The sequence below is a fragment of the Mercenaria mercenaria genome, chromosome 14 (assembly GCF_021730395.1).
Source record: "Mercenaria mercenaria strain notata chromosome 14, MADL_Memer_1, whole genome shotgun sequence".
Taxonomy (NCBI): domain Eukaryota; kingdom Metazoa; phylum Mollusca; class Bivalvia; order Venerida; family Veneridae; genus Mercenaria; species Mercenaria mercenaria.
This window is the reverse complement of record NC_069374.1, coordinates 55,021,967-55,049,247: the sequence shown is the minus strand read 5'-3', so window position 1 is coordinate 55,049,247 and position 27,281 is coordinate 55,021,967. Positions and strand designations below refer to the sequence as shown.

The 27,281-nt window shown below is 34.7% G+C and overlaps 1 protein-coding gene and 1 long non-coding RNA gene across 7 annotated transcripts in view; both read left to right on the top strand.

Moving 5' to 3' along the window:
- Positions 1 to 27,281, top strand: part of LOC128548508 (uncharacterized) — a 64,491-nt gene that overhangs the window by 33,254 nt on the left and 3,956 nt on the right. The gene's annotated exons all lie outside the window — the stretch shown is intronic.
- The window catches only part of LOC123527549 (cilia- and flagella-associated protein 74-like), a 55,279-nt gene that overhangs the window by 26,866 nt on the left and 1,132 nt on the right, over positions 1 to 27,281 (top strand). Inside the window, exons 23-42 of one of the 6 annotated variants that reach the window (XM_053523543.1) lie at positions 145 to 273; positions 644 to 731; positions 930 to 1,103; positions 2,124 to 2,257; positions 2,790 to 2,965; positions 3,409 to 3,509; positions 3,916 to 4,068; positions 7,191 to 7,226; positions 8,995 to 9,143; positions 9,658 to 9,783; positions 16,944 to 17,109; positions 17,722 to 17,841; positions 20,125 to 20,289; positions 20,769 to 20,958; positions 21,517 to 21,605; positions 22,005 to 22,134; positions 22,926 to 23,053; positions 25,066 to 25,089; positions 25,862 to 25,876; positions 26,802 to 26,870. In XM_053523543.1, the coding sequence (XP_053379518.1) occupies positions 145 to 273; positions 644 to 731; positions 930 to 1,103; positions 2,124 to 2,257; positions 2,790 to 2,965; positions 3,409 to 3,509; positions 3,916 to 4,068; positions 7,191 to 7,226; positions 8,995 to 9,143; positions 9,658 to 9,783; positions 16,944 to 17,109; positions 17,722 to 17,841; positions 20,125 to 20,289; positions 20,769 to 20,958; positions 21,517 to 21,605; positions 22,005 to 22,134; positions 22,926 to 23,053; positions 25,066 to 25,089; positions 25,862 to 25,876; positions 26,802 to 26,870 (2,362 nt within the window). Of the gene's footprint in view, positions 1 to 144; positions 274 to 643; positions 732 to 929; positions 1,104 to 2,123; positions 2,258 to 2,789; positions 2,966 to 3,408; positions 3,510 to 3,915; positions 4,069 to 4,520; positions 4,542 to 6,366; positions 6,394 to 7,190; positions 7,227 to 8,994; positions 9,144 to 9,657; positions 9,784 to 16,943; positions 17,110 to 17,721; positions 17,842 to 20,124; positions 20,290 to 20,768; positions 20,959 to 21,516; positions 21,606 to 22,004; positions 22,135 to 22,925; positions 23,054 to 25,065; positions 25,090 to 25,861; positions 25,877 to 26,801; positions 26,871 to 27,281 lie in introns of all 6 variants that reach the window. The other 5 variants (XM_053523544.1, XM_053523546.1, XM_053523547.1 and 2 more) reach the window with 5 other exon arrangements.

Here is a 27,281-nt window from a genome sequence, read left to right as displayed (position 1 = left end):
CGAATTGTACTTTATTTTTCACAAGCAGGCCGTATATCATGAATATTTAATTTCAAGCACCTATTTGGAGTTCAAAAATTGTGAATCGCTTTTTGAAAATATCTAATTTTACAATACCTAAACTAAATATTTGTATTTTGACAGAGCTACAACAGCTTTGCGGTTGAAATTTGAGGTATGTAAGGAGTTGAGGAACCATTTAGAGCTGTTACCAAAAACTGGATATATCCAGGCACAGTCGCAGTTCTCAGCTCAGCTCAAATTTTTACCAAGGTATGTATTTGTTTAACATTATATTTTTTTGACAATGCTTTTGTTTTCAAATGATAACTAGTGTTATTTGCTTACTGAAAACAGACAGGATAAAAATTTAATACCGTCTGCTGGTATGTTAGAATTAATTTGCTACAGTTTTAAACTGAGCAGATAGAGTGTAGGACAAAGCCCTTCCTAGACAAAACCTTCCACTGAATTTTGATTTGAGTCTGCCATATATTGTTTGCACATTTCTTAGTTGTATTTAATTTATATCCAGCTGTTTGATAATGTTTGATATAGTTCTTGATTTCAATCTTTTTTTTTAACTTTTTAAGTTTCTGTATTTTCAAAACGTTTCTAACTAAATATGATTTTAAAATTTCAGGCAAAGTTTATTTGAGGAAGGTGGGAAATATTTTGACAAGGAGACAGGGGTACTGGAGGCTCCTATGACCATCAGGGTAGCAGATCAGGTATGAACATTGGCCTTTGTCAATATTTCAAGTACAAATATCAGTCTAAGAGATGCAGACTACTAGAGTAGAGTATTTCTACATACAAATGTATGAACTTAATATTATTTGCCCAGGATTTAGTCACATGTTTCACTCACATTTTGCTGAAATAGTTATTAAAATATAATTACATATATATTATTACTCTGTTTTTAGACTGCCCCAGTGCCTTTCACAGTAACTGCCGTGGTTACCAACTCAGATATGGTATTTGATACGACAGATATAAACTTTGGTGACTGCACCATCTATGAATCAACAAAAACTACAATAAAACTAACCAATAAGTCCATACTGCCTCAAGAATTTGGATTTGTTGGACACCCTGAGGTAATTGTTGTTATATTACGCATTTTAGTTTCTTTCCTAATTTCTTCAGCTAAGTGAATTGTCATACATTTAGATTCCCCTGTGCAGGTGGTGGTTAAACTTTTCAGAAGTTATATCTCTGTAAAAGATAACTTTAAATTTTAGTATTTTTAGTATTTCTATGTGTGCTACAGGTTGGATGGAGTGAGGAGATGCTAGAAAAATGTCTTTCTGGCAACACAAAGTCTGTACAAGCAGTTCAAGAAAAGTTTCATTACAAAGCTAAAAATACTGCTGATGTTTTTGCATAGCCCATCTGGCTAGATCTATAGATAGTGTGCAAGTTTTATATTAAGGAGGTTGTAAGTTTGAATCAAGGCTGAGGGGTGTGTTCCCTGTGATAATTCAATGCCATTTATCTCCTGCCTCCAATTCATGTGGGGAAGTTGTCAGTTATTTGTAAATGTGGGTTGATAATGATAAGGAGTCCAGGGCCCGGTTGTTCGAAATTTTAACCAGCTGTTAAACTAACCTCCAGTTACATTTTGATTTAAAATACTAGACTTGGCGGGACTTAGTAGTATGATGTTTTGATTTTATTGTTACAGTAAAGATTTTCCAGTGTTCAATTTTTAGTTCTTACCTCATACATTTGTTTTTCAAAGTCTTCTGAAATGCCAAAAAATAACCCTAAAACTTAATCAACCGTTAGCTTAATCGCCTGTTAAAGTTTCGAACAACTGGGTCCAGGAATACTGGTTAGGTTATTGATAGACCACAATATTTAACCAAAATACTGTTGAAAATGGCAAGAAATAGTCAAACCTTTTATACATATAATCGAACATTGATTTCTCTAAGTTGCAAGGGCATGTGCAAAATGCTTGTTATCCAGGATTTTTAGTGATATAACCATAAAGAATTATTTCGAAAATGGCCAGGTACCACAAGAACTGCTTGAATCAACCCAGGTTCTTGAGCCATTGATGCTTTAGCTATGGATTTTTCACTATATAAAAAAAGAACTTGTTTAATTTTCAGTATGTGGAAGTTCAGCCAAATGATGGATTTGGTACATTGTTACCCCTGGAAACTATAGAACTAGATGTTATCTTCAGTCCAAAGAAAGCTAGAGATTACAAGTTTGAACTCAACTGCAAGTCACTCATAAATAGGTATATTAAAGAAATTTTTATCTGCTTGGTCATTGTGAAATGGAAAATTTCATGAAATATTAGCAAAGAAAATTTATTTTCTCAGTAAGATCGGATGTAAGTCGGACATAACCTTTGAAGCTTCAAATCCTCTTGAGTTAAATTATGAGGCCTCTATGGCCAGGTGGTTAAGGTTGCTGACATCGAATCACTTACCTCTCACTGCTATGTGTTCAAAATGTCACTTGGTGTGTATTACTCTTTAATGTAAGGAAGATACCCAGCTGGCTTGTGAAAGATTGGTGGTTCTACCCCTGTGCCAAAGGTAATGCTCTGTGTGGCATCTCAGGTCTTCTTCCACTGGGAAATGTTGTTCAACTTTATATTTAATCCCAAAAGAGAATCAGTAACAGATCGGCAATTGCACTGAGTCTAAAGATTACACAGTAACAACTCCCGGAAATGCCCTAAACAGTAAATGTAACAGTCATTTTTTTCATTACAGAAAGTGTTACAGTGAAATAAACTTGACTTTGTTTTATTTATTTAACAGAGAGTTCAAGATCCAGTGTAAAGGTGTAGGTGTACATCCCCCTCTAGATCTGTCAAAACAAGTGATACATTTTGCCGCTACATCATTGTATGATGTCTCCACTGCCGCTCTACATGTGATCAACTCCCACACCAGCATGAACGAATTCACCCACCCTGTACCGAGAATTGGAAAAGGTTTCTATTTTAATTGAGTATTTTTACTGCATAAGTGATTTCTGTAAGCGTGTGTAGTTTATATTGATTACCAATATTATGTATAGTTTATATTGATTTTTCAAATTTATACCTAGTTTATACTGGTTACTGACATTATATATTTAGTATTTACTATTGATTACCAATGTTATTATTGATTGCTGATGCAATATTTTTAGTTACAGCTGATGTGAACTCATATTATTCAAATGCTATATTATCTTCTTTTTTTTTGGAAATGTCCATTTTATTCATCTAAATTAGATTGTTAAGCATTTTTCAGAAATTGTATGTTATCATTTTTGAACATAATTATTTGAAATATCTGCAGTTCATAGATTTAAACTGGAAGAAAAAATGTAGAATTTATTATCTTAGAGTAGTGTACATTCAGAGCCAATATATTCTTTAAATAATTTCAGGAGAGATCGCACCAGTTGGACCAACATCATTTGAATTTGTAGTTCCTGAAGGTGCTCCAGTAACAATATCTCCATCAGTAGGAACCATCATGCCGGGTGAGGTAAGTGACTTAATCCTTTTATCATGTACTTTCAAAAATTTAGCATCCTAAAAGGTGTAAAAGTTATATTTTATAGGTAACATTCAAAGCTATTGACTCGAAACATAGGAAAGGAATTTGATCTTGGCATGCAAAATCCCTAACCAAGACTCAAAAACTGGCAAAGCCTTAAGAAGGGGAGATTTAGTTAGGGAAGAAATTGAGCCGATGTGTAATTTGCATAATATTATTGAAGTATTTACTATAGGTAACCATTAAAATACAAATAAGAACTGTAGGCTGAGGTCAATACTGATCTCAAATGTAAAAAGATAAGTATAGATAAATTTGAATAATATGTTTACATTCTAGTAAATATCTTGTTTCTTGAAACTATTCATATTAAGAATACTGTCTGATTCAACAGAAAACACGAGTGCAGGTGAGATTTGCGCCCACTTTGAATGAAGATGAGATACGTACTGAGGCTGTAAGAATGGCAACACGACAAATGGAACAGCAGGCAGACAAGGAATATAAAGAGGCACTGAAGAGACAGAAAGAGGCAGAAGAAGCTCAGGTAAATGTTAATGTAGCACTTGCCTGTATTACAGATGTCAGAATTTCATCTACATTGAAAGGCTGCTGTCTCGTACATTGACGAATCATTTAAGCAATTTGTGTAGTTCATGGCTATTTTATTTTTAGATCCTTAAACTTGACCAATTTGCTTATCCCTTTGCAGATTCAAGCAATCACTGTTTTATTGTAGAATAAGTATTTAATTATGTTTGTGCAGTATTTCATGACCTAAAAATTGTACATTAATTGTTGCAGTTCTACATTTTAAGCAGATGTTAGACACTTCAGTCAGCATTTCGTAATTTGTAAACTAAACTGACCCATTTATGTACGTACATTATTTCACTTCATGGAGTTTTTAGATTACTTGGATTTTATCGGTCATCTAGTATACACTTTATTGCAGTGTTTTCTTCATGAATATAACCTGAAATTTTATAAACTATTCAGTCATCAGATTCAAATAGTGATGTAAGTTTAAAAGATGTTGATATCATGTAATGTTGTTGTACCAAAATGTCTAAATGTTGCAATGTGTCACTTACTGCTGGGTGTCGGGGAATTTTTGTTACAGTATGATAGAATAAATGCAAAGTAGTCAGTGTGTTTAAACTTTCATAACTGAGGATTTCATTGACCTAGGGTATTACATGTAGTCATAATCTTAACTTCAAATCATAAATTCTAACTGACCAGTCAGACTGGGTTTTCAAGAACCTGATTCTGATGTTTTCTAAGAATTAATTCTTTCTGACCAATCAGATTGGAGGTCTGCATGGCCGAGTAGTTAATGTTGCTGACTTTGCCACTCATCAATGTGGGTTCGAGCCTCACTTGGGTATTGAATTCTTCATGTGGGAAAGCTGACGGAGGGTCGATGGTTCTATTCAGGGGCCCGCCCATCATGAAATAATGCACAGAGAAGAACCTTGGGACTTCCTCCAGCATCAAAAACTGGAAAGTTGTCATATGAATAAACCAAACAATTACAAAAAGACTCATCACACTACATTTTCATTTTTTAAGAAAAAGCCAACAAACTGTATTGTCCAAGACTCAACTTTTACTGACCAATCATACTGCACTTATAAGACCTGATTCTGACAGACCAATGTGACTGCATTTTCAAAGACCTGTTATTCCAAAATTGATGAAACAAACTGAAATTTACTGTCAAATTTCAGTTTTTACATCACATAATTATACCAAAGAAGAACATCAATGCTAAGCTTTAATTGATTATTCAAATTATTTTAGCTTTTATTATCAATCTTTGCGACGACATTTCGGCCCAAGGCCTTTACATTAACATCATTCCCTGCTTCCATATAACGTTACTTATATATTTGTTAGCCAGAAGAATTGCAAAATATGTAATTTAAGACTTGTGACTTGATAAAGGCCGAGGAAACATTGTCGCAATGACTGGTAATAATGAAAAACAATTCCTGTGGATATTTATAAAACAAATTATTTTACTTAACAATTTTTAATTTGAAGTTTGAAATTTTAAACTCGGAGTTAATGTTAAAAGTTTTAAGTCCAAGTAATTATAACTGGTAAAATGTTTCCCCCTACCAAAAGTAATATGTTTTGCATATTTCAGACATCTTACAATTTAATTCAAGTGGATATTGTATGTCTTTCCATACTGATAATGTTAAATATGGTGGATAGTTCAAAAGCAGCATGTGTTGATATCCAATGTTTTACGTCAACAATTTGTTAGTGCTTTCATTTGATAACATAATTAGAAAGATATGAACCTTATAAGAAAACTTGTGAAGGCCGCCTGCTGAGCTCACTAGGGAGAGGCACCGATCTACAGATCGCGGGGTCCCAAGTTTGATCCCCGGGCTGGGCATAATTATGTTCTCTGTGACCATTTGATAAAAGACATTGTGTCTGAAATCATTCATCCTCCACCTCTGATTCATGTGGGGCAGTTGACAGTTACTTGTGGAGAACAGATTTGTACTGGTACAGAAATCCACTTACACTGGTTAGGATAACTGCTCGTCATTACATAACTGAAATACTGTTGAAAAACAACAGTTAAACCCAAAACAAAGAAAACTTGTACATATAGTCTGTTCTGTTTATCAGCATGGTTAAACCTGATGCTGGTAACTCCTGTAAGGAGAAAATATGTTGTACAGACATTTGGAAAATTTTGGTTATTAACAAAAATGTTGAAGTGTTGGAAATTTTTTATTAGTTTTGTTGATTTATCATGTTTATACTAAAATGTTTCGGGGTTGAAAATCAATTTTTAAGATTTTCTTGATTTTTAAAGCCGGTAGGTACTCCTAGCAAAACCAAGGTAATAATGGTCAGAGATACAAATTCTGCTTTGAAGTGGAAATACTATGCACTGACCTGGATTTGGTGTGCACTTTCACACTCTTTCTGATTATATCCTGCTTAAAGGTGTACGCTAGAATTCCCTGTATATGAGATGGGTGAAAATTTTCCCAATAACAGAATTTCTTTAAACTTTGGATATTGAAGAACAATCATCTAAGAAACAAAAATATGCAATAAAAATCATAGGTCACTGGTATTGAAAAAGAGTTATCTGCTCTTGAAAACGTCATTTTTGAGGGAAATGCCGTTTTCAAGGGCAGATAACTCTTTTTCGATACCGGTGACGTACGATTTTTATTGTATTTTTTTGTTTCTTAGATGATTGTCCTTCAGTGTCCAAAGTTTGAAGAAATTCTGTTATCGGGAAAATTTTCGCACCAAATTCTAGCATACGTCCTTAAATACACCAGTCCTAAATTATCTGCAGGAGTATGCATGCATGTTTGAAAATATTTCACTTTCTTGAAATTTTGAGGCATCTTTTGTGTTTTGAATGTGCCATTTCACATATAAGCATTTTAGTGTGATACTTGTGTCTACTGATCTATATAACTTTCTCAAGCTTTCTGTAATTTATGGAGAAAAAATACCTCAGAACAATGTTACTTTTCCTTTTAAAGAAGCAGAGCTCCAGGAGACATAGGGAGGCCCATAATGTGTCTAGGAGACATAGGGAGGCCCATAATGTGTCTAGGAGACATAGGGAGGCCCATAATGTGTCCCCTTTTAGTATATTATGGTTTTATTTTTTAGCATGCACCAAAATTTAAAGTGCGCAGAAATTACAAGGTAAATCTTCAATTTGAAGGATAGGGAAATACCATTTAGAGAGTCAAGAAGTTTTATTCTTTAGACTGGATTAGGCCTTCAGGGTTTCTGGTACAATTGTTTTATCTTAATTTCTTCGTCTTTAGGTAAGAAAGACCTTAACATTGTAAGCTTTTATCACATTACAACCATGACAAAAAAAATTCAGTATCTTAGGCCTCGGCCTCAACAGGAAGGGCCAACACCACCGCCATACACCAGCGTTAACAAATGTTTTGTGGTTGGACTTGATTTATGTATAGTGTTAGATGAAATATTCTTGTTTTTGGTGATATATTATATAGTTTAACTTGGATGTGGGTTTACAGAATTAGCTCAAATAGAATATTATGTAATAATCTTAGATTTGCACTTGACAGTTGTTGTCATGACAACCAAATATTATACAGTAACAATTGCTTATTGGTTACACTGAGGACTGGAACTGTTCAGAAATAGAAATGTAATCAAATGAGTTTATCAAGATCATGCTCGAAAGAACCAGACCACATTTTGCACTTGTAAGAGCTATTGCCATGGCAACCAAATACTGTAGCAGTTGTTTATACTGGAAGTGCAAAAAATAAATACTGAATTTTGCTTCGAAATACACTCAACAGAGTTTATGAAGACAATGCTTGAGAGAGCCAGATAACTTTTTGCACTTGACAGAGTTGTTGTCATGACAACCAACTAATATACAGTAGCAGCTTCAATCTAAAGGATTGCACTCAACCTAGTTTATTAAGACCATGTTTGAAAAAGCCAAAACATGGTCTGTATTTGCTGGTGGACTTTATTCAAAGATTAAATGTGCTGCAGATATTTAATGAAGCCAGTGGTTTTATCTGTTTACACTGGTTTCTTTAAAGTTGGTTTAGGCTGAAATTAAAATATGTTTGTTTGCTGTCTCCCTACCTACCCATTTAAAATGCTGCGCCCCAAAAGTTTTTATTGGACAATGCTGGTCAAAATTTTTTTAAAGTCGCAATATGACAAGTGCCATATTTATTTCGAGTAAGCAAAATAGTAAATAAAAATGTTTAAATTATTAATTATTCAGTTTCATCCTTTTATATTTTTATACAAACATTATAGATTTGTCTTATTTTTACAGATGAAATATTCTGTAAGAAATGATCATATATCTACTGGTAAAAAGAATAATCCCCCCCACAAAAAAAAAGGATTGCCTACCTACTTACCCAACTTTAAAAAGTAGGGTCAGGAGATAGCAAACAAAGACTTTTTTAAATGTGGCCTTAATTGTAATAAAAATATTAAAGCTGAAAGTCACACAGGTGTTAATTGCTTATGAATTGTACTTATTTGTGGTAGGCCTTTAGATACATAACGTAGTTCTATGATTTGAAATGATTCTTGGAAAGGGGTATTTGACATGTTATGTCTGAGGAATAATTTTTCTTAGATATTGAATTTAAAAGGATAAATTTACATGTATTACAATATCTTACTGAGGTTGTCTAAAGAAAATGCAAATTATATATTCAAAAGTTTCTGATAATTTTTACTAACATTATTTGTACTTCATTTTCTCTCATTACAGTTTTTTCTAAGCTCAAAATTTAACTTGGGAATAACTGCTATAAATTTTGTCAAGTTCACTTACAGTGATCTAGTTACAAATTCCATTTATATAAAGTCTGTAGAAAATTATCTCCAGTGAGAATTTTCACCCAAGAAAGCTGAAAACTTTATATGAAACATCCAATTTCTTTGATATTTTCAGAAAACTGCTCCAGCAGGGGGAGGAAAGAAAGGGGCTGCTGCAGCTAAAGGAGCGCCTCCTAAGGGGAAACAGACACCAGGTAGCACTATGCTTACTGTGACAGGTCCTCAACCAGTAGTTCCACCAAAACCAGAGGAAATCTCTAAGGAGTAAGTGCATTTTACTATCACATTCAGGTTTATTCCAAGTAATTTCATGTCGCAAAGGCAGAATCAATTATGTCCCGCATGATAAAGGTTAACATCAACAAACAACATGTCATTAAGCTGCAAAGCTCTTGTACGACTAAAAAATTATCCAATAACAGATATTTACCTGTGCTTAAATACTGAGTGCTAAGCAAGGGAGCTTCCAGTAACATTTTTTCTGTTCTTTGGTATGAGGGAATCAAACCCCTGACCTCCATCAGTCATAGCGGGCACACCACCTTTTGAGGCGGTCATGAATTAATATAAAAAAGATTTTAGCACAATAAAGAAAACATTTCTACAGAAATATGAAATTTGAAATTGAATTTACGTCAATTGCTGTCAAAGTCTGTGTCTTTGCGAATACATAAAGGAAAGGCAAAGTTATGACACAAGCATGCTGCCGAATGGCTGAAACCTTACATGTTTTAAAGATTTTATGCATCCGAAAGAAATGTTTCTCATGTTTTTACAGTTCTTCAGCCTATGCTGCGGCTGTAGGGTCATTGTTAAGACAGTATAAGGGTAAATTCCAGTCTCTGACAGTACCGTGTTACGTTGCCTCAGGAGAAACAACAAATCCTGGAGAACTGCCATATAGGTAACGTTGAAACCAGTTTCTTGTACATGTATTATAATAGATAGTTTGTGTGGTTAGGGTTTAACACCATTTATCAGCAGTTTTTCAGTTTTTCTATGACAGCCATTTAACCCAACACTGTACCAGTACTTTCTGTAGATTGGGTAGGATTTGCCAGAGGCTTTATTTGGCAATTTCATGGTTGACAGTTTTATTCATGGTGTTAAGAATTTGTGAAAAGCAAGAGTTTGTGTTTTAGGTATTATGCATTCAATATTTATGAATATTTTGAATATGTGAATGGCATTATTTGCAGTATTAGCAAAAATATAACCATTGCGAATAATCCACATTGCTTGTTTTCTGTAAGTAAAAGACATTTCCTCCATATGACAGTGACATGGAGAATGAATTACTTCAAATTCAATGTTTTCTGTGAACAAATTTCACAATGGGAACAAGATTTTCAGACTTGTTAGGATCATCAAACAGAGTAAAGGATCTGCACAGATTTAATACTTTTGAAGCTGCCACCATATGTCAAGATACAGTAAAACACCAATTATTCAATAAAGGGTAAAAGGAAAGGCGTGGGGACTATAATGACTGCTTTTGGCCCCATCTCGGAACTTCAAGAAATTGACCCGAATAATAGATCAAGACATTTTTTACCATAAAACGAAACATTTAATTAAATACATGAAAGATGGTTTCCACAGCAACCAGTTTACATTAATATCTGAAAATTGCAGTTCTGCACAAATTCATTTGTGTTTGTAGCATATACGTTAATTAATTGGGAAAGAGTTTAATACATATCATTATTTTAATGTCTAAAAGATTCATTTATTGTTGATTTGTTTCCGTAACTATGGTTACCGAATGTTAAAACTGTCAACAACAACATTATAACGATATTAATACATTCCCAAGTTAACTGTTGTTCATTGTAATATTACTTTAATCTAACAATTTTGACATTTAATCATTTATTACGGAATTAATCAATTGAATACTCCCATTCTTCCATATAATGCATTTTAATCTATTCTTCTTCAGTTATATCTGGATTTGATACAGTCATCATCACTTGAACCAACGTCATTAAGTTGTCTGTCAGCCTTTTGCACAAAGTCAAGCCAATTTTTATTTGCTTGCCACTGTTTTTCCTAATATAGAGCATACCCCAGGTACCAGACTAGTACAATGTGAGCACGTTCCGACAACCCTAGTTCTAGGTTTGCATGTCGATACCATGTGCAAACGCTTGCTTCATTGTATTTGATATAAACTTTGTAAAAGCTTGATGATGTATGCCTGCTTTGTAATTTTGCTCTCAAAAAGCGTCATTATTCACAAAAAGATCAAATTCACAGTGCGTATTAAAGTGTTCCCATGCATATATTTTAGCCATGTTGAGTTGGTACACACCAACCATTAAACTCCTTATTTCATAGTGACTAAATGCAATATGAATCATCTTCTCGGCATGTCCAGTCATCCCATGATGTTCCGGGTCATGTGGTTCTCAAGTTATAGATCCGAAACGGTTTTTCACGTTCTGGCCCCTGTGACCTTGACCTCTAAAAAAATGGCCCTAAGATCAATAGGGGTCATCTACATTCATGTCCAATCACCCCGTGAAGTTTCAACACCCTGGGCCAAGCGGTTCTCAAGTTATGGATCGGAAACGGTTTTCCATGTTCTGGCCACTTTGATCAAGTGAACCCGAAATCAATAGGGGGATAGGGGCCATCTACTCTGCATGTCCTATTATCCTATGAAATTTCAACATTCTGGGTCAAGTGAATCTCCAGTTATTGATCGGAAACGGGGTTTCTTGTTCAGGCCCCTGTGACTTTGACCTTCAACGGAGTGACCCCAAAATCAATAGGGGTCATCTTCTCCAAAAGCCCTATAACTCTATGAAGTTTGAAGGTTCTATGACAAATGGTTGTCCAGTTATTGATCGGAAATTAAGTGTGACGGGCGGATGGACAGACAGGACAAAAAAACAATATGTCTACCCCAGTGAGGGGAGTTGGGGGGAGGGGGCGGTGAAGTATAACTAAACACGAGTCAACAGGACACTGGTGCCCCTACTTCCTGTCACTGTACACTGTTTCGAGATTCTAGGTGATTTTTTATGATATAAGCAACACAATTTTTAAGCACTTTATGATTTTTGTTTCAATAAGCCAAGGACTGATCTGGTCTGGCTTAGTACATGTCCAAACAGAACACATGGTGTACAACTTCACATGCTATATAATAATCCTTTAAGTTTTATGACTCTAGATCAAGTACATTTTGAGATATATGGAAAACAAAATTATGCTCTTAATGCGTACTCTGGACCAAATCAAGCGCCATAACTCTTCTTGTGCAGCATGAAAACTTAACACAAACGTCAGACGCATAAATTCACACATACATAGTTTCATGATAATAAATTATAATAAATTAGTGAAGGGGTCCGTGCAAAAAGGTACATATCTCCATTTAGTAAAAATGCTGGAAAAACGCATTTTTGTAAAATTTTGGTCAAGTGTGATATTTTCCAAAATAATTGCAGCTATAGATTGTATACTATCTAAACAGTCATATTATCAAGTTTCGTGTATTTTGCACTGTTTATATCATTTTTATGACAAAAAAGTTGGTTTTGTCAATTATGTTTATGCAACAAGGGTTCTAAGTCCAGGGAGTTATGCAACAAGGGTTCTAAGTCCATGGAGTTAAGACCATTGTTGCATTTAAACCATGATTTGGGCATCATTTTGCCTAAATATATCAATGAAATATATTAATTTCACATACCTGATGCCTTTAAAATTATTGATATAGCCCATTTACTATAGGCTTGTGTTCTTTTTATTATCCGAAACAGCCAGCAAAGCCCTGAACTCTTGATGTCAACTCACTGCGGAGTTAGACCCAATGTTGCATACCTTAAATACCATTTTTACTCTTAAACAGAAGAATACACTGATGGGGTTAATCAGGTGGGGAATGTTCTTTTTTTATGCCACAACGGTCCTAACTCCATTTTGACCAAAAATGAAGATAGGTACCTTTTTGCACGGACCCCTTCGATTGTAGGTAAAATATTTTACAGATAAATGCAACGAAAACTTTTAAGTACTTTATATGTATTTTTCATTAGGCCAACGACCATAACTCCGGTCTGGCTGAGTGAAACACCAAGCAGAACAACAGATATGCAACTTCACTTGCTATACAATAATCCTCTAAAGTGTAATGACTCTAAGTCAAATACATTTTGAAATACATGCGACACAACGTTGTATGCCATTTATGCATTATTTTTTGACGACCAAGAATCATATAACTCTGGCCTTACCAATAAAAATCCCAAACAAAACCAAAGGTGCAAAAGTGCACATCCTAAATAATATTCCCATAATGTTTCATAATCCTAGGTCAAATACTTTTGAGATACAGGCGACACAAGCTTTTAGGCCTTTTTATGCATTTTTTTATCAAGGGCCATAATTCGTGTCTGACTGTGTGAAGTCCCAATTGAAACACCAGGTACACAACTTAACATGCTGAAAAACAATCATTTGAAGTTTAATGACTTTAGGTCAATGACTTTTTGAGATATGCACAACACAAAATCGGACGGACGTACAGGTGGACTGATAGACAGAAAAAAAACACAACCCTTACAGAAGAAAAAGGCCTGCTGCGTACTCTTGTTGTGTACATACAGCGTATATGATGCGTACATGATGTGTACTGAAATCAAGGGCTTTAAATAGTACGCAGGATATACACCGCACATACACCGATAGTACGTTTGTAGTACACTTTTGACATGCAAATGAGCTCTGCCGCGTACTACTTGCTGCGTACATGCTGTGGACTACATAGTACACAGGATGTACACTGGAGGAATTTAGTATGCGGGAAATAGTACGCAGCATGTACGCGGCACATACACTTTTCACATGCAAATGAGCCTGCGGTGTACTACCCCTGCGGCGTACATGCCGCGTACTCCTGCGGCGTACATGCTGTGTACTCCTGCGGCGTACATGCTGTGTACTCTTGGCCCGAGTCCTGCGGCGTACATGCTGTGTACTCCTGCTGCGTACATGCTGTGTACTCTTGTGGCGAAACTGCTGTGATAATGTAAATTCCTTACCCCACCAACTTTCATATGCAAATGCTCATCATTTGGACAGAAAAAAACAGAAAAAAGATAAGTGACATGCATCAGTAAGTATTTACCCTTACCAAAATAATGTAGATTGATGATATCAAATAAATTAGTATGCTTTTCTTCATCCACTTTTCAATGAAATAAATCAATTTTTGTAGCATTTAATTTGGTAAACATTTGAAGAAAATGGTGTAACTGCATCAAGGGGAAACAACTTTAATGCAACTAAATATAAGTGTTATGATTTATTATAGACAATGTGTGCGTAGTATGTATTTATTTTGATTAAAATCCATCTGAGAACAATCTAGGACTGGAATTATATAAGCATTTATACACTTTTACGTCCATAAAAAGTAGCGCAACAAAAATTTTGTGGGGCGAGCGCAATTAGCCAAAAACGTTCTGAAAATATACGAGCGGCAAATCCGATGAACAACTTTTTAATTTGGTGAGGCCTTAATGAGTTAACATAATGAGCATTAAAGCCTTTATAAAACATGATAGAATGGTGTTTTGCTTAAGAGTATTCAAATAACAGTGAGAGCTATTCTTCTCATTCGGACGCTGTTGAGGCATTATCTTGGTAATTATTTCATGTATTACAAAATGTAATGCAACAAAGTTCAAATAAGGCTTTTCAATTATCCAAGTTAGAAAGCTCCAGGATTAATTCAAAATGAAAAAGAATATATTTTTACACTGCATGCAAGGTGCAGCTCAGAAATCACTAAGATGTAAGCTTCACAAATGAACATTGCAAATAGTTTGGCAAATTTTCATTGTTCAAAATACCGGTAATCTAAACTATTCTATGCTATTAAGATAAAAGTTACTCGGAAATCCAGTTCTTGCTTCCAAAAAAAAAAAAAAATTGTACAAATCCTTCCTGCATGAAGTGTACTTCAGACTTTTACCTAAAAAAATTCAAAGTATAAACACCAAAAGAAAATGAACAAGTCCCTCCCGCGTATATGAAGTTTACTGCACAAATTTCAAAGTATCTGCGGTGTACATGCAGTGTACTATTTTCTTGTACAAGTCCCTCCTGCGTACATGCAGTGTACTCCTTAAATTTTCAGAGTCTGTGCTGCGTACTTGAAGTGTACTAGTGACCTCCTGCGTACATGCTGTGTACTCGTCGAAATAGTACACGGCATGTATGCGGCATGCGGTGTATGTAAAATGTACTCCTCTGGCGTACTACTGTGTTCGCGGCATATACACAGCAAATACGCAGCATGTACGCCACAGAGGCTTGCTTCTGTAAGGGAATTCTTTAGGAGTGAATCCCCCAAAGGGGGTGAGGGGGTGGGGGTTGGAGTGGGGAGGGGGCAAAAGCATTTGCTTTTAAAAGTAAACTACTCAGACGGGAAAGTCGTCATATCCAGCTGCATAGAAAAATAAGGCAAAACACATTTAAACATTTAGTAACAATACTGCACGTGTACAGTATTTAATTAAGTTTAATGTCCTGGTAACTATGTGCTTTGTTCCACAAAACGTTCGCGAACATAAAAAATATTTCTTATTCAATGTAATAAAGAGAAACTGAAGGTAATCAATCGAGAAATAAAACCGCTTTTGCATTTTAAACACCAACGCATCGACTTATAACCAGCGCCGTATTGTAAGCCAGAGAGCGAAAACCCAGCGTTCTCGCAGCGCGTCACAATAACTTCTTGTTATGAATTTACGTATCATTAACATGTTCGGGATCTATAAATTAACTGAAATAAAAAATGAAATCGATGTATAAATATATGATTTTTATGTTCGTTTATTTCTGGCATAAAAACAAACAAAATCTGACACCAAATCTAGACTAGATCTATTGTACGGCATTTTATATATTTTGATACTGTACTGGCAATTATAATGTTCGCCGGATTGTTTACACCGTTTATAAATAATTGTGTTTGAAATTAGATTACAAGTTTTATATTAATTTGCATTATCCCCGATATAATTATAATGGCTCATCGGCTAAAGATACGGCCGTGGCGACACAATAAAAATAAGCCTTTGTGTATACTGATTAACGATCGCTGATACGTAGAATCATATGAAGAGATATAGCTGCTTTCCTGACTTATTTACTGAGTTGTAAGCCTACATCTGATATACTCGTACTGTCTGCTCTTCTGTCCCTGTATGGTATACGAACCGGGTGACCCGTGGCTATGAACTAGACATCAGTTGGAACCATGCAAACCTTCTGAACAAACTGGTTAAATTTCTGTTTTGTTAGTTGTTGAAAACGACAAGCGTTTTGATTTAAAGAAGCAGATTCATTGACACTGTCGCCTAGAGCCCCAGGTGCGTATACACCTGGATATCGTGGATTAAAAATTCAACTCCCTCCGCATGCAAGAACCAACACCAGAATTACTCAAAATATGTATTAAATAACATAAATTATATACTTTGAAAATTTCATTGGTTCTGATTTGCGGAGGTATGTAAATGTCACCAAATACGCCAAAATTACGCCTAAAAATAGCTTAAAATACCATTTCTTGCTACTTTTAGACCGTTGGCATAGAAACGGAAAATTTATTTCTAAACACTTCTGCCTGAAAAATATTAGATTAGGTGGTGACCACTAAAACTAGATGCTTTGTTGTAGTTTTCAACTGATTTTTAATTTTTCAAATTTTGGGGCCAGAAACAGCCATAACAGTCCCCATGCCTTTCTCATCATAATGCTAGACTTTTTACTATTCAGGGTTACAAATGATTCAAACATTAAAAAAATACATTATAATAGTAATCAGCAGGAGACAAGTGAGCCTAGGTGACCAAGCAGACATTTGAGCCACGCCATGAGAAAACCAACATAGTGCATTTGCGACCAGCATTGATCCAGACCAGACTGCGCAGATGCTCAGACTGGTCTGGATCCATGCTGGTTGCAAACGCATGTTGGTTTTCTCATGGTGCGGCTCTTTTCTGTAAGATGTTCTCAATTTATGATTTTTCTTACTTACAGTGTTAGTAACACCCTGTATTTGGAGATCCACTGCCCCACAGTTAAGCCGCCACTAGTAGTAATTTCTGATAGTGGAAGGACAGTTACTGACTTTGGAGAAGTCTCGCTGGGACAGAATATTTTCAAATCTATTACCATACAGAATATATCAAGTAGAACTCAAGAGGTAAAATATATGATTTTTTTTTTCAAAAAATTTTTGTGATTATCTTTTCACTGTATTCAACTCAGATAAGAGCCAATAATACAGTGAAAATGTCAAATCCTTTAACCCTTACCCTGCTAAATATCTGTAATGAACTTTTCAATTTGGACAGTACCATTAACTCTTAAAAGGGATGCCCACCTAAAAGTTACTGACTGAATGGCAAACAGAGCAGATCATGATCAGACTGCACAGTTGTGCAGGCTGATCATGATCTACATTGGTCACAAAGGCAGAATCAATCATGTCCAGCGTGGTAAGGGTTAAAAGTGTAATGTTTATACAATGTGAAAACATACCTGTACTGTAAATCTGTATTGTTACAACTTTCTTCTAATATCAGTCCTGAATGATTATTTCCATTTGATAGTTAGGATATTTAGTAATTACCAAAAAAAAAATACAAAAGTTACATACTTTAGACAAAAAATGTACTGTTAAAAATGCAAGAAACATGAAGAACAGAGAAAATTTAATGTGCATGTATTTAAGCTTTGAAACAATGAAATAATAGTATCAGTGTATTGAAAATAACTTCATATTTATACTGTAATTTTGTCTGCATAATTTCAGTTGTCAGCGACAGCTCTAGACACAATGGGACCATTCCAAGTGATGAATGCATTTAGAGTTCTCCCCCCTGATGCCACACATACTATGCTTGTTTCATTTACTCCAAATGCTGGCAGAGTGGTAAGTAGTTAACATTAAAATAAAACAAATAGATCTAAATACATTTTTCACTATATATTTTTACTAATTACCAAATTGAATATGACCATAAGTTTCAATACTTGAGTGGCAAGTAATGGTACAACTCCCCTCAGCCTGAAAATATTCTGTTTGCCTTGCATGCACGAGTGCTTTTCCAAAAAATGTTTTATTATGAAACATGGTCATGTACCTGTTCAAGTTTTTGTGGATAAAACAATAATTGGATAGTTTTTTAAATTGTTTACATAATTACCTCCCTTGACAAAAATGGCAGCCATTTGCTAAAAGGAAATGAAGTTCAGCAGTATCACTGACATTTTTCGATGAGTGAATGCTGCCATATAAAACAGTTAATGTTATATGTTTGCCTCGTAAAATAAAGTCATTATTTTATACCTCAAAATAAATGACTGAAAACAAACGTGTAACACTTGTTTTTTATTCTATCAAATACTTGTCTTTTAGGGATTATACAATACCCAAATCTAATAACATTCATACAAGATTAAAAAATGGCATGTTATGGTCACTCAATAAATCTGACGGGGTGTCCCGCCAGATTGTTTGAAATTCCGTCGACCGGAAGGAGACCGGACGGTTGCTTTAAACATATACACTATCAAAGTAGAAAATTAATGAGGTGGCGTAATTTAGTTGTCTGACTGACGCATAATACATTCAGCAATTTGAACGATTCACTATACAGCTAAGCAACGCAATACCAGTTAAATACCGATGCGACACTTGGGTGCCAACAAGGCAAATATAACGGACACAAAGGCTATGATTCCATCAAGCAAAGATAGGTAGATATTGTCTCAGTACTAGGACAATACCTATGCAACAACATTATTCTGCAAACGTCAGACTGATTTCATTTCTTGTTTACAGCAATTATAAACAGCAATACTACGTTAGTAGCCATAAAACAACAACACCAATACTATGACAACAGCAAAACTACGTTAACAGCTATGTAATACACGCATTAGCCACCGGACAAAATATTTCGCGCTACCCGGATTGAAGGTCCCCGACCAGCGCGGGTGCCCGGCGCATGATCAGAAACCTGAATCTGAGATACATTTAGAATCAAGATCTTAATTTTGGCGATTACTAATATTCAGATGTTTACAAAAATACAACACATTCGGTCACCCTCCGATCGACAGAATTTTTTCGGCCCTAGATATATATGTGAAGACAGTTTAATGAGTGACTTATTTCATAGGTCTTATAAATGTCTATGTAGTTAATATACACACATAACAAAAATTAATAATTCTCGGGATACGTCACATATCTGAGACATTGTCTTATCACTACGCGGCACAGAAAATATGAAGTCACGTATGGTATAAACATATACATTTCACTATGAAGTTCATGATTTCCATCCTGTTGAATGCTTTAATGTTAACAGATTTAATCTCACATCGGCACATTGTTCTTCTGAGCACATCTTGATACATCTCTACCAGTTTAACGTCATACATCAATAGTTGACACTGGATTTGTCTGTGACGTCATTATCTCCCGATCTCAGTTTAACAGCAACGTTCCTGGAACATACAAACTATCAAGAACAGTAAATTTGTTCAAATAACCTTAGAATTAAAATATTTATTGACTGTTATTATAATCAACACGTATACCATTGGGGAGTGGCGGGTGGGTTAAAGTTTTAGAGCGTCGTACTTTACTTCTGTCTTGTGAAGATTCAACTGAAAGCGTTACACGTTTGCTCGAGTTTTTCTTTACACAGCCTGGTTCCTATATACTACGCTTTTAAGATCAAAAATAGAACAGACCAGGAACCAAAACCGGTTTTGCGACTACAAGCATGACCATCATTCTGCAGTGGCGTAGCCAGTTACAATAGAACGCTATTTTTCGCAAAAATAAAATTAATTATTTTTATTCAAAATAATTTTAATTATTATTATTATTGTTACCTGTACATAAGTTTCCATTGTACTTGTAAGCAGCAGGCATTTATTCAAGTATATTTTTTTAAGTGTAATAACTAAGAACAATTCTGGCATTATTAGGATTCACATTAGCCAATTTAGTATTCTACAGACATAAAAATAACTGAATATGCACATAGCTTTTTAAAAAAAAAAACAAACAAAAAACAAAACCAAACAACAGAGATTGCTGAATTATATAGAGAAAATACATAATTTGCCAATCCACTTGATTGTCATATTATGGGTCAGCTACCTTAAAGTCATTCACATTGTCATCTGCATTTTACAGTTCCAAGAGGTGCTTAGTATTAGCTGTCTGACAGCACAGTTACATATCAGTCTGGTTGGTAAAGGTGTCAGTCCCCTTGTCAGTCTGTCACCAGCTATAGCTGATGATGGTATCATGGATATGGGAGCTGTTTTGGCAGGAGAATATCTAGAAAAAACATTCAAGGTAAGTCTTGACAAAATTTCCTGTAAAAAAAATAACATGATTTATTACCTGACTTCTTACAAGTCCTTAGATAAGTCACTGGTTAATAGTTTGTGATATTGACTGGTCTATAGTTCTGCACTGAAGAAAAAAAATTCTGATGTGATGTAATAAAACACTTATTGAGTGGCTTGCTGATCAATACTAGTAGTCAAATCTGTATTGCCAGAGGTCCAGAATGTATAATGTTACCAGGTACGTTTCTTGGGAATGACTATAGAACAACCAGAAATGTGGGTATATGTGATACAGTTAAGTTTAAATATACTTTGTTTTGGTTTAAGTTTATATCCACTAGTATGCCAGCAAAACTAAGCAGGTCTTAACCAGTAAATTTTTTTGGCTATCAAAACTGAAATTAGCATAAAATTATTGGTACAAATAATATGATATCAGCTTGTTTCATAATATTCATGTTAGACCATTCGTCTTTATTTCAGATGCAGAACACATCGTCTTTATCTATAGACTATTCTATCCGCCTTGAGAGTCTTTCTTTATTACGGCACGCCCACGCTCAAGAACTGCCAAAATTCCTTGAGGGAAAATCTAAAACTCTAGTGGGTGTGCAGAATAACAATGGCCAGAATGTATTTGACTTGGTGCCTGCAGAAGGAACGATAGCCCCAGGTATGTAAAATACTTTCTCCGTTTAAGGCAGTGGACCTGATATGTCAGCAATTTACATGCAATTACGCATTCTCCCTTTTTTCAGCCTATATTGACCATTACAGAAAATTCTTTTTCATCACAACTGGAAAATGTCAAATATTGCATGCAGTAAATATTTATTTGTATGAAAAATGCCAATTTTTATTATGGGTTTCCTACCTTAATTGTAAAATAGTGTGAGTAAGTTGTGATCTGACGTGTCTATGGAAATACAGATAAGATATAAATTTATGTAGAACTTGTTTTTGTATGTGGTTGTAATATTTTATTTTAGCCAAAATACAAGAGCAGTGCAGTTGATAGTATTCTCATTATAATGCCCATGTTGTGATTACAGGTCATATTGTTTGGTATCAAGGTTAAAGTTCATGACAAAACTGTTCACAATATTTACAAAGAACCTGGTACAGTACCTGTATTAAGCAACATTTTGAGAATGAAATTCACATTTATTTCTGGAAATGTAATTTTTGTATTCTGTAATATTTATTTCATGTATTGTTGGTATATTTAAAGGTGGAAATGTTGAAATCACAGTGACATTTGCTCCAGACCATGCTAGTGATAATTACTCAGATGGTGTCAAAATCGAATTGTTTGGAAAGGTAATTGAATTGTGTTATAAATATACATGTGGGAGAGTGGCCCAAAAATGGTACTGGTGGCTTTCAGTGGCAGAATGATACTTACAACAGTGAGAAAATGCTCGCTCTAACATCAGTTGCTCAAGCAATAGTGCTCACTTGAGCAATCTATGTGGTTCCCTACCATTTTCTTTATATTTTCTATATTTGGATCACTTAGAACCCATGAATAACTCAAGCATTAAATTCATTCTGTTGCAGCATCAAGCGATTGGTGTTTAAATTAAGTAATATAGGGAGACTCCAGCACTTTGATGAGAAATAAACATTTGTTAAAATCATGTAATTACTGACCAAGAAGTCTTGTGGAATACCATTCATGCCATCTTTTAATACAACTTGTTTGTACTTGATTTGCAGGAGGAATGTCAGGCGTTCCAAATAAAGGGAGTTTCAAAACAGCGTATCATGTTTATAGATGGAGGTGACCCAATTAAACCAGAAATAGAATCTTTAGCTGTAAAACCCACACCTCAGTTGGATGATGACGGTAATTCAACATTCACATTCAGTCAGTGTGGAATGTCCATGTAATTTTCAATAATTTTATTTAATTTGATTTCAACTTTCAAATCCTAAAGCTTTCATAAACAATATTTGATAACTGGTTCTAGGCCAGGTCATGGTCTTGAGCCTGGTTCAAGTACAGGTAAGAGTGTGAGTTGACCTAAGTCTTCTTAACCAAAGACTGAGTATAGTTAAGGTGAAATCATATGTCCAGGATGCAGAGATCAATCTCAGTTAATGTTATTTGAGGACTTTTCTCTGATTCTGAGAAATGGATTTAAAAATGATTAAGTTTGAACTGGCATTTTAGTTCAGGACCGTGGCCACAGCCATCAAAGTTTGTCCTTCATGTGAACTTGTGACCTTAACCTGAAAGTATCTTAGTACTCACTTGTCAGTGCAGTGAGATCATCACTGGGAAGACTGAAATTTATTGTTGTACAGAAGTAACTGCACAGAGAAGTTTAATTTACGGGTACTACGAAATTAGTCTATTTTGAAAGAAAATGCAGTCAAAACTGTATTTAGCAGTCAGCTAAGGGAACAATAAAAAGTCAGGTTGAAATTGGAACAAAATGTCAGTTTGGGAAAATAGACAGTTGGCTGCTTGAGGCAAGTAGTTGCTAAATACAGGTGGTTGCTAAGGCAGATTTAGCTGTATATGCCTTTGTCTGGGGGTATTTGCTCATCAGTAACAGTCAGATCATCAGATGTCAGTAAAAAGTTATACTTTATGCAAGATTATTTAACAAAACTACTGATTTATTTTTCTAGAGCTTAAACAACAAATGCCATCAGTATTGATGACATTTAGGTCTGTTGCAAAGGACGACGCATACCAGCCGGCAAATAGAGATATCTTGATTGGTTGTGTTAGAACAATGGCCGTCAGTCAGAAAAAGGTAATGTTAGAAATGAGTAAGTTTTGGTCAGACTGTTCCCTGAAAAAATTTTTTTTTAACTTAATACTGTTGTCACTTTGTTAACTATGAATGTTTTTTTTTTTATGTGAAAGCCATCTTTTTGTTGTTTAACAGCCAGACTTTGGTACATGAAGTTTTCAGATTTAAACATAGATTTACTTTTTTCCAAATGAATTCAAATTCTTCATTATATTCTTTTATTTTTTCAATAATTATATTAATTTCTATATTTATTTGTTCTTGATTTTGTTCTTAACAAATTGAGATCATAATGACTGTATAGATTAACTTGCTTAACTTTTGTGCACATATTATATATTGCTAGCCTTGCACATCTAAATTAAACTGTTGCTAACACATTTTATACCATATCTAACAAACTTCCATCTTTAGTCAACATTCAGTATTTATTGTGATGAATGCCCCACTAATGCTAGATTTGTTACAGATGTAATAAAAACAAAGCACACAAAAAAAAAAGAAAAAAATCATTCATCAAATCTAAAAGAGCTGAAATTATTGTAGAGATCTCGACATAGATAAATACTAAATTATACTAGATGCCCGCAGGCAACATGTTGAGCCCGCTCTTTGACCCATAACTGTGACCTTGACCTTTGTGGAGAGTCAGCCTCACTGAGTTAACATTCATGCAAAATACAAACAAGATTCCTCAGTGCATGTTAAAGTTACGGGGAGGATAAGATCTGAAGATCGACATGACCTTTGACCTCCAACTGTGACCTTGACCTTTGAGATAGGAACCTGGGGTTTGCGCATGACACTCTGTCTCACTGAGGTTGATATTCATGTCAAATATAAACAAGATTCCTCAATGCATGTCGAAGTTATGGGCTAGACAAAATCTGACATTACCTTTGACCTCCAACTGTGACCTTGACCTTTGAGATAGGAACCTGACATTTGCGCACGACACTCTGTCTCACTATTGTGAACATTCATGCCAAATATAAACAAGATTGCTCCATGCATGTCAAAGTTATGGTCCGGACAAACAAATCCGGACAGACTGACGCACGCACACACATACACTGAACAGCCATTTGGACCAGATGGTCTTTGCATTTGCAAGTGGGCTCGACAAAAATACAGTACAGAAAAATAATATATTAGCTTGATTCCTCAAGCTGAGGGGCATTTGTTACTATAAATACATTATCTATATATATGTTCTTAAATTATTTATTTTAACTGTTCAGCTTTTAACATATATCATCACTAATATACATAATATATTGCTTCACATTGGTTGCTTACAGCATTGTAAAAAAATGTAGCTTATAACATTGTAATAAATGTAGCTAAATATAACATTGTAACATCTGTAGTTTTTTGCTAACTATAATACTGTGAACACTTACAGAATGATGGTAACTTTTAGGAACAGGGTATTTGGTGACCAGTTAAAACTGTTGTCTTGAGCAATGAAACGACTTGTTTTATTACATGTGCCTAATTTATTTCTGAAAATACCCAACAAGTGATATTTGAGTTAGAAATGAAAACAACACAAGTAAGAACTGTTTATAATCAGACAAATTTATCAAAAAGAGTTTGTAGAAACTGATCACTTTTGTCTGCATATTCTTTACCCAGTCATTCTTGATGAAACATTTAATAAGGTGTCAAAAGGGATTTTTTCCAGTAATTTTATCATTAAATAGAATTATCACATGTCATTCAGATGTGTATCATTATATCACTCAGGTTTTGCTCTGATGTGGCATAAATCTTACACATCTGAACTGAAAACAATGATGTTCATTGAAATAATCGGAAAGTCTCAAGTGTTCACAGTAGAATTAGTGTTGACAGTTTTGAAATTGTTTGGTCTAATCATGTTTCTCTTTTATTACCAAACCATCCATTCCTGTTGTTTGTGATGCATTCTTCCTATGTTTATTCCACTTCCTGTTGGCTGATGCATTGTGGGTAATTTTACCATCTTTAACCATCTACTGCATGTGCAGGATCCTCCAAAACCAGGATACCGGGTAAACTAATCATTTAAATTCCTATTTCATAATCTATGATATGAGATGAGCTGCACCATGGGAAAACCAACCTAGTGCATTTGCATCCAGCATCCGCGCAGTCTGGTCAGGATCCATGCTGTTCGCTTTCAAAGCCTATTGCAATTAGAGAAACAGTTGGCGAACAGCATGAATCCTGACAAGACTGCTGGTTGCAAACGCACTATGTTGCTTTTCTCATGGTGTGGCTCATGTTCATTTTCAGTTATTCTAAACAATTACAGTTTTTCTCTTAGCAAATACCTGAAATAAACAATCTCAATCATTTGATACCTTAATAACTTAATTCAGCATAAGGTAGTGGACCTGTAATGACAATCGGAATTTTCTGTGCAATCTCGTATTCTCATCTTGTTATCTCTGCATTCTTCAGCCATAAATATTTTCGACATTTTTTAGCCGTAATTATAGCAAATTTAAGAGCAATTGTTTCCGTAACAACTGAAGAATGGGGATTATGCCATAATCACAAATGGAGAAAAAGTTAAAGCATGGAAATTATCAGTTGTCATAATGGGTCCACCGCCTTAAACTATAACGAGTGTACATGCAAATACATAAGTAAATAACTTGGACAAGTTAAACTGATAATGTTTTGGGCATACATATATATTATTAATTGATAAAATGGTAAGGTTAATTCAAGGTACATAGCACCTGATACATACTCGCTGGCATTTAACGATTTGATCCTGTACGTTTCAAATAGTAACTGTTTCAGTCTATATTGTAGGATAAAGCTATAAGGGTAATAATTAAGCACCGATAATTCTTACTCTTGGAAAAGGTTCTTTGACCAAAGGGATAAATCTGCTTCAAACAGCACTTAAAATTGAAACAGCATAGTTTTATGTATGTAATGGTTGCATTATGGTTTGGCTTGTGGTGGTATGTTTTGGCTTGTTATATTGTAGCACATATTTTGTCATATAACTGTGTGTTTTGCGACTGACACTTCTTTCTTACTGTACAACTTTCTTGGCAAGTTTTGGATGTGATTGCCAAAAATATGTCTGAATCCTGTATCTGAAATCCAAACTACTCCAAGGAATGGGCACTGATCAGATTTTCTAAATTCAGTCATTAGTCAATGGTCCTACTAGTTGCCTGATCATGTATGAACTAATACCTAGAGAATTATGGTGGGTCTTCCTCCTGAACTTAAGCTGCAAAGTTAAGATATAGGCTATAAGCTGGCCCTATGGCCAGAGTAAATGACAAAAATGAAGGTTTAAAGCAACTAAATCTGTTTAATTTTCTAAAATTACTTCTCCTGAATTGTTTTTACAAAGGGCACCGATTGAAATTTCTTCTATAAATCTCTATGAAAAAAAAACAACTAAAAAGTTTGAACTTCTTAGATAGCAAAAGGTCTGATTCTATATATGTATTTGTGCTGGTTTGGAGATAGGTTTTGTCCAGTTGATTAACTGACTTAATTTACTACTCTTATGCTTATACTAGTAGGTGATTTTTCTCTAGTTCATACTAGTTGTCATTTTTAGTGAAATCTTTTCCAGGGTTCTAAGTCACAAAAATCAGGGACATTGTTCTCCCTGCTGTGTATTTACTATTAGAAAAAGATTATTATAACGTGTTTTAACTTGCCAAGTTTATATGCTAGTGTAGTAAGTTTTTTATTCTATAATCTTAATTTACTGTGAATATTTCAGAATGGGGAATTTACATTTGAGAATGTGCAGCTGCTAGCACCTAAAGGATTTAGCATTGATCCACAAAAGGTAAAATACAAAATCATCTTTCAAACTGGAAAAATCCACTTCAGATCTAATATGAAATAATTTAGTTTCGTGAAAATAGAATGTTCAGGGAACTTCCATGGTTTTAGTCAAAATGGCAATTTTGTAATACTAGTTCTTTGACTTAAAACTTTGAACATAAAATAAATGGAAATTTAAGTTGTTCATGGGGTTAAATTTCATGGATTGACCCAAAATCTACAGAAATTAATCACCCACAAGTAATAATGATTTCACAGTATTTCGTAGGAGGCGGAGGTTTAAATTTGATTGTTTGCTCACACTACATCATTTGAAAGGTCTTCATGGGCTGTTACTGCTTGAAGAAATCGTGTTCAATACTTTTTTCTGATGTGACTAAACCTTTTTTCTCTCAGAATCTTAACTTTCTAA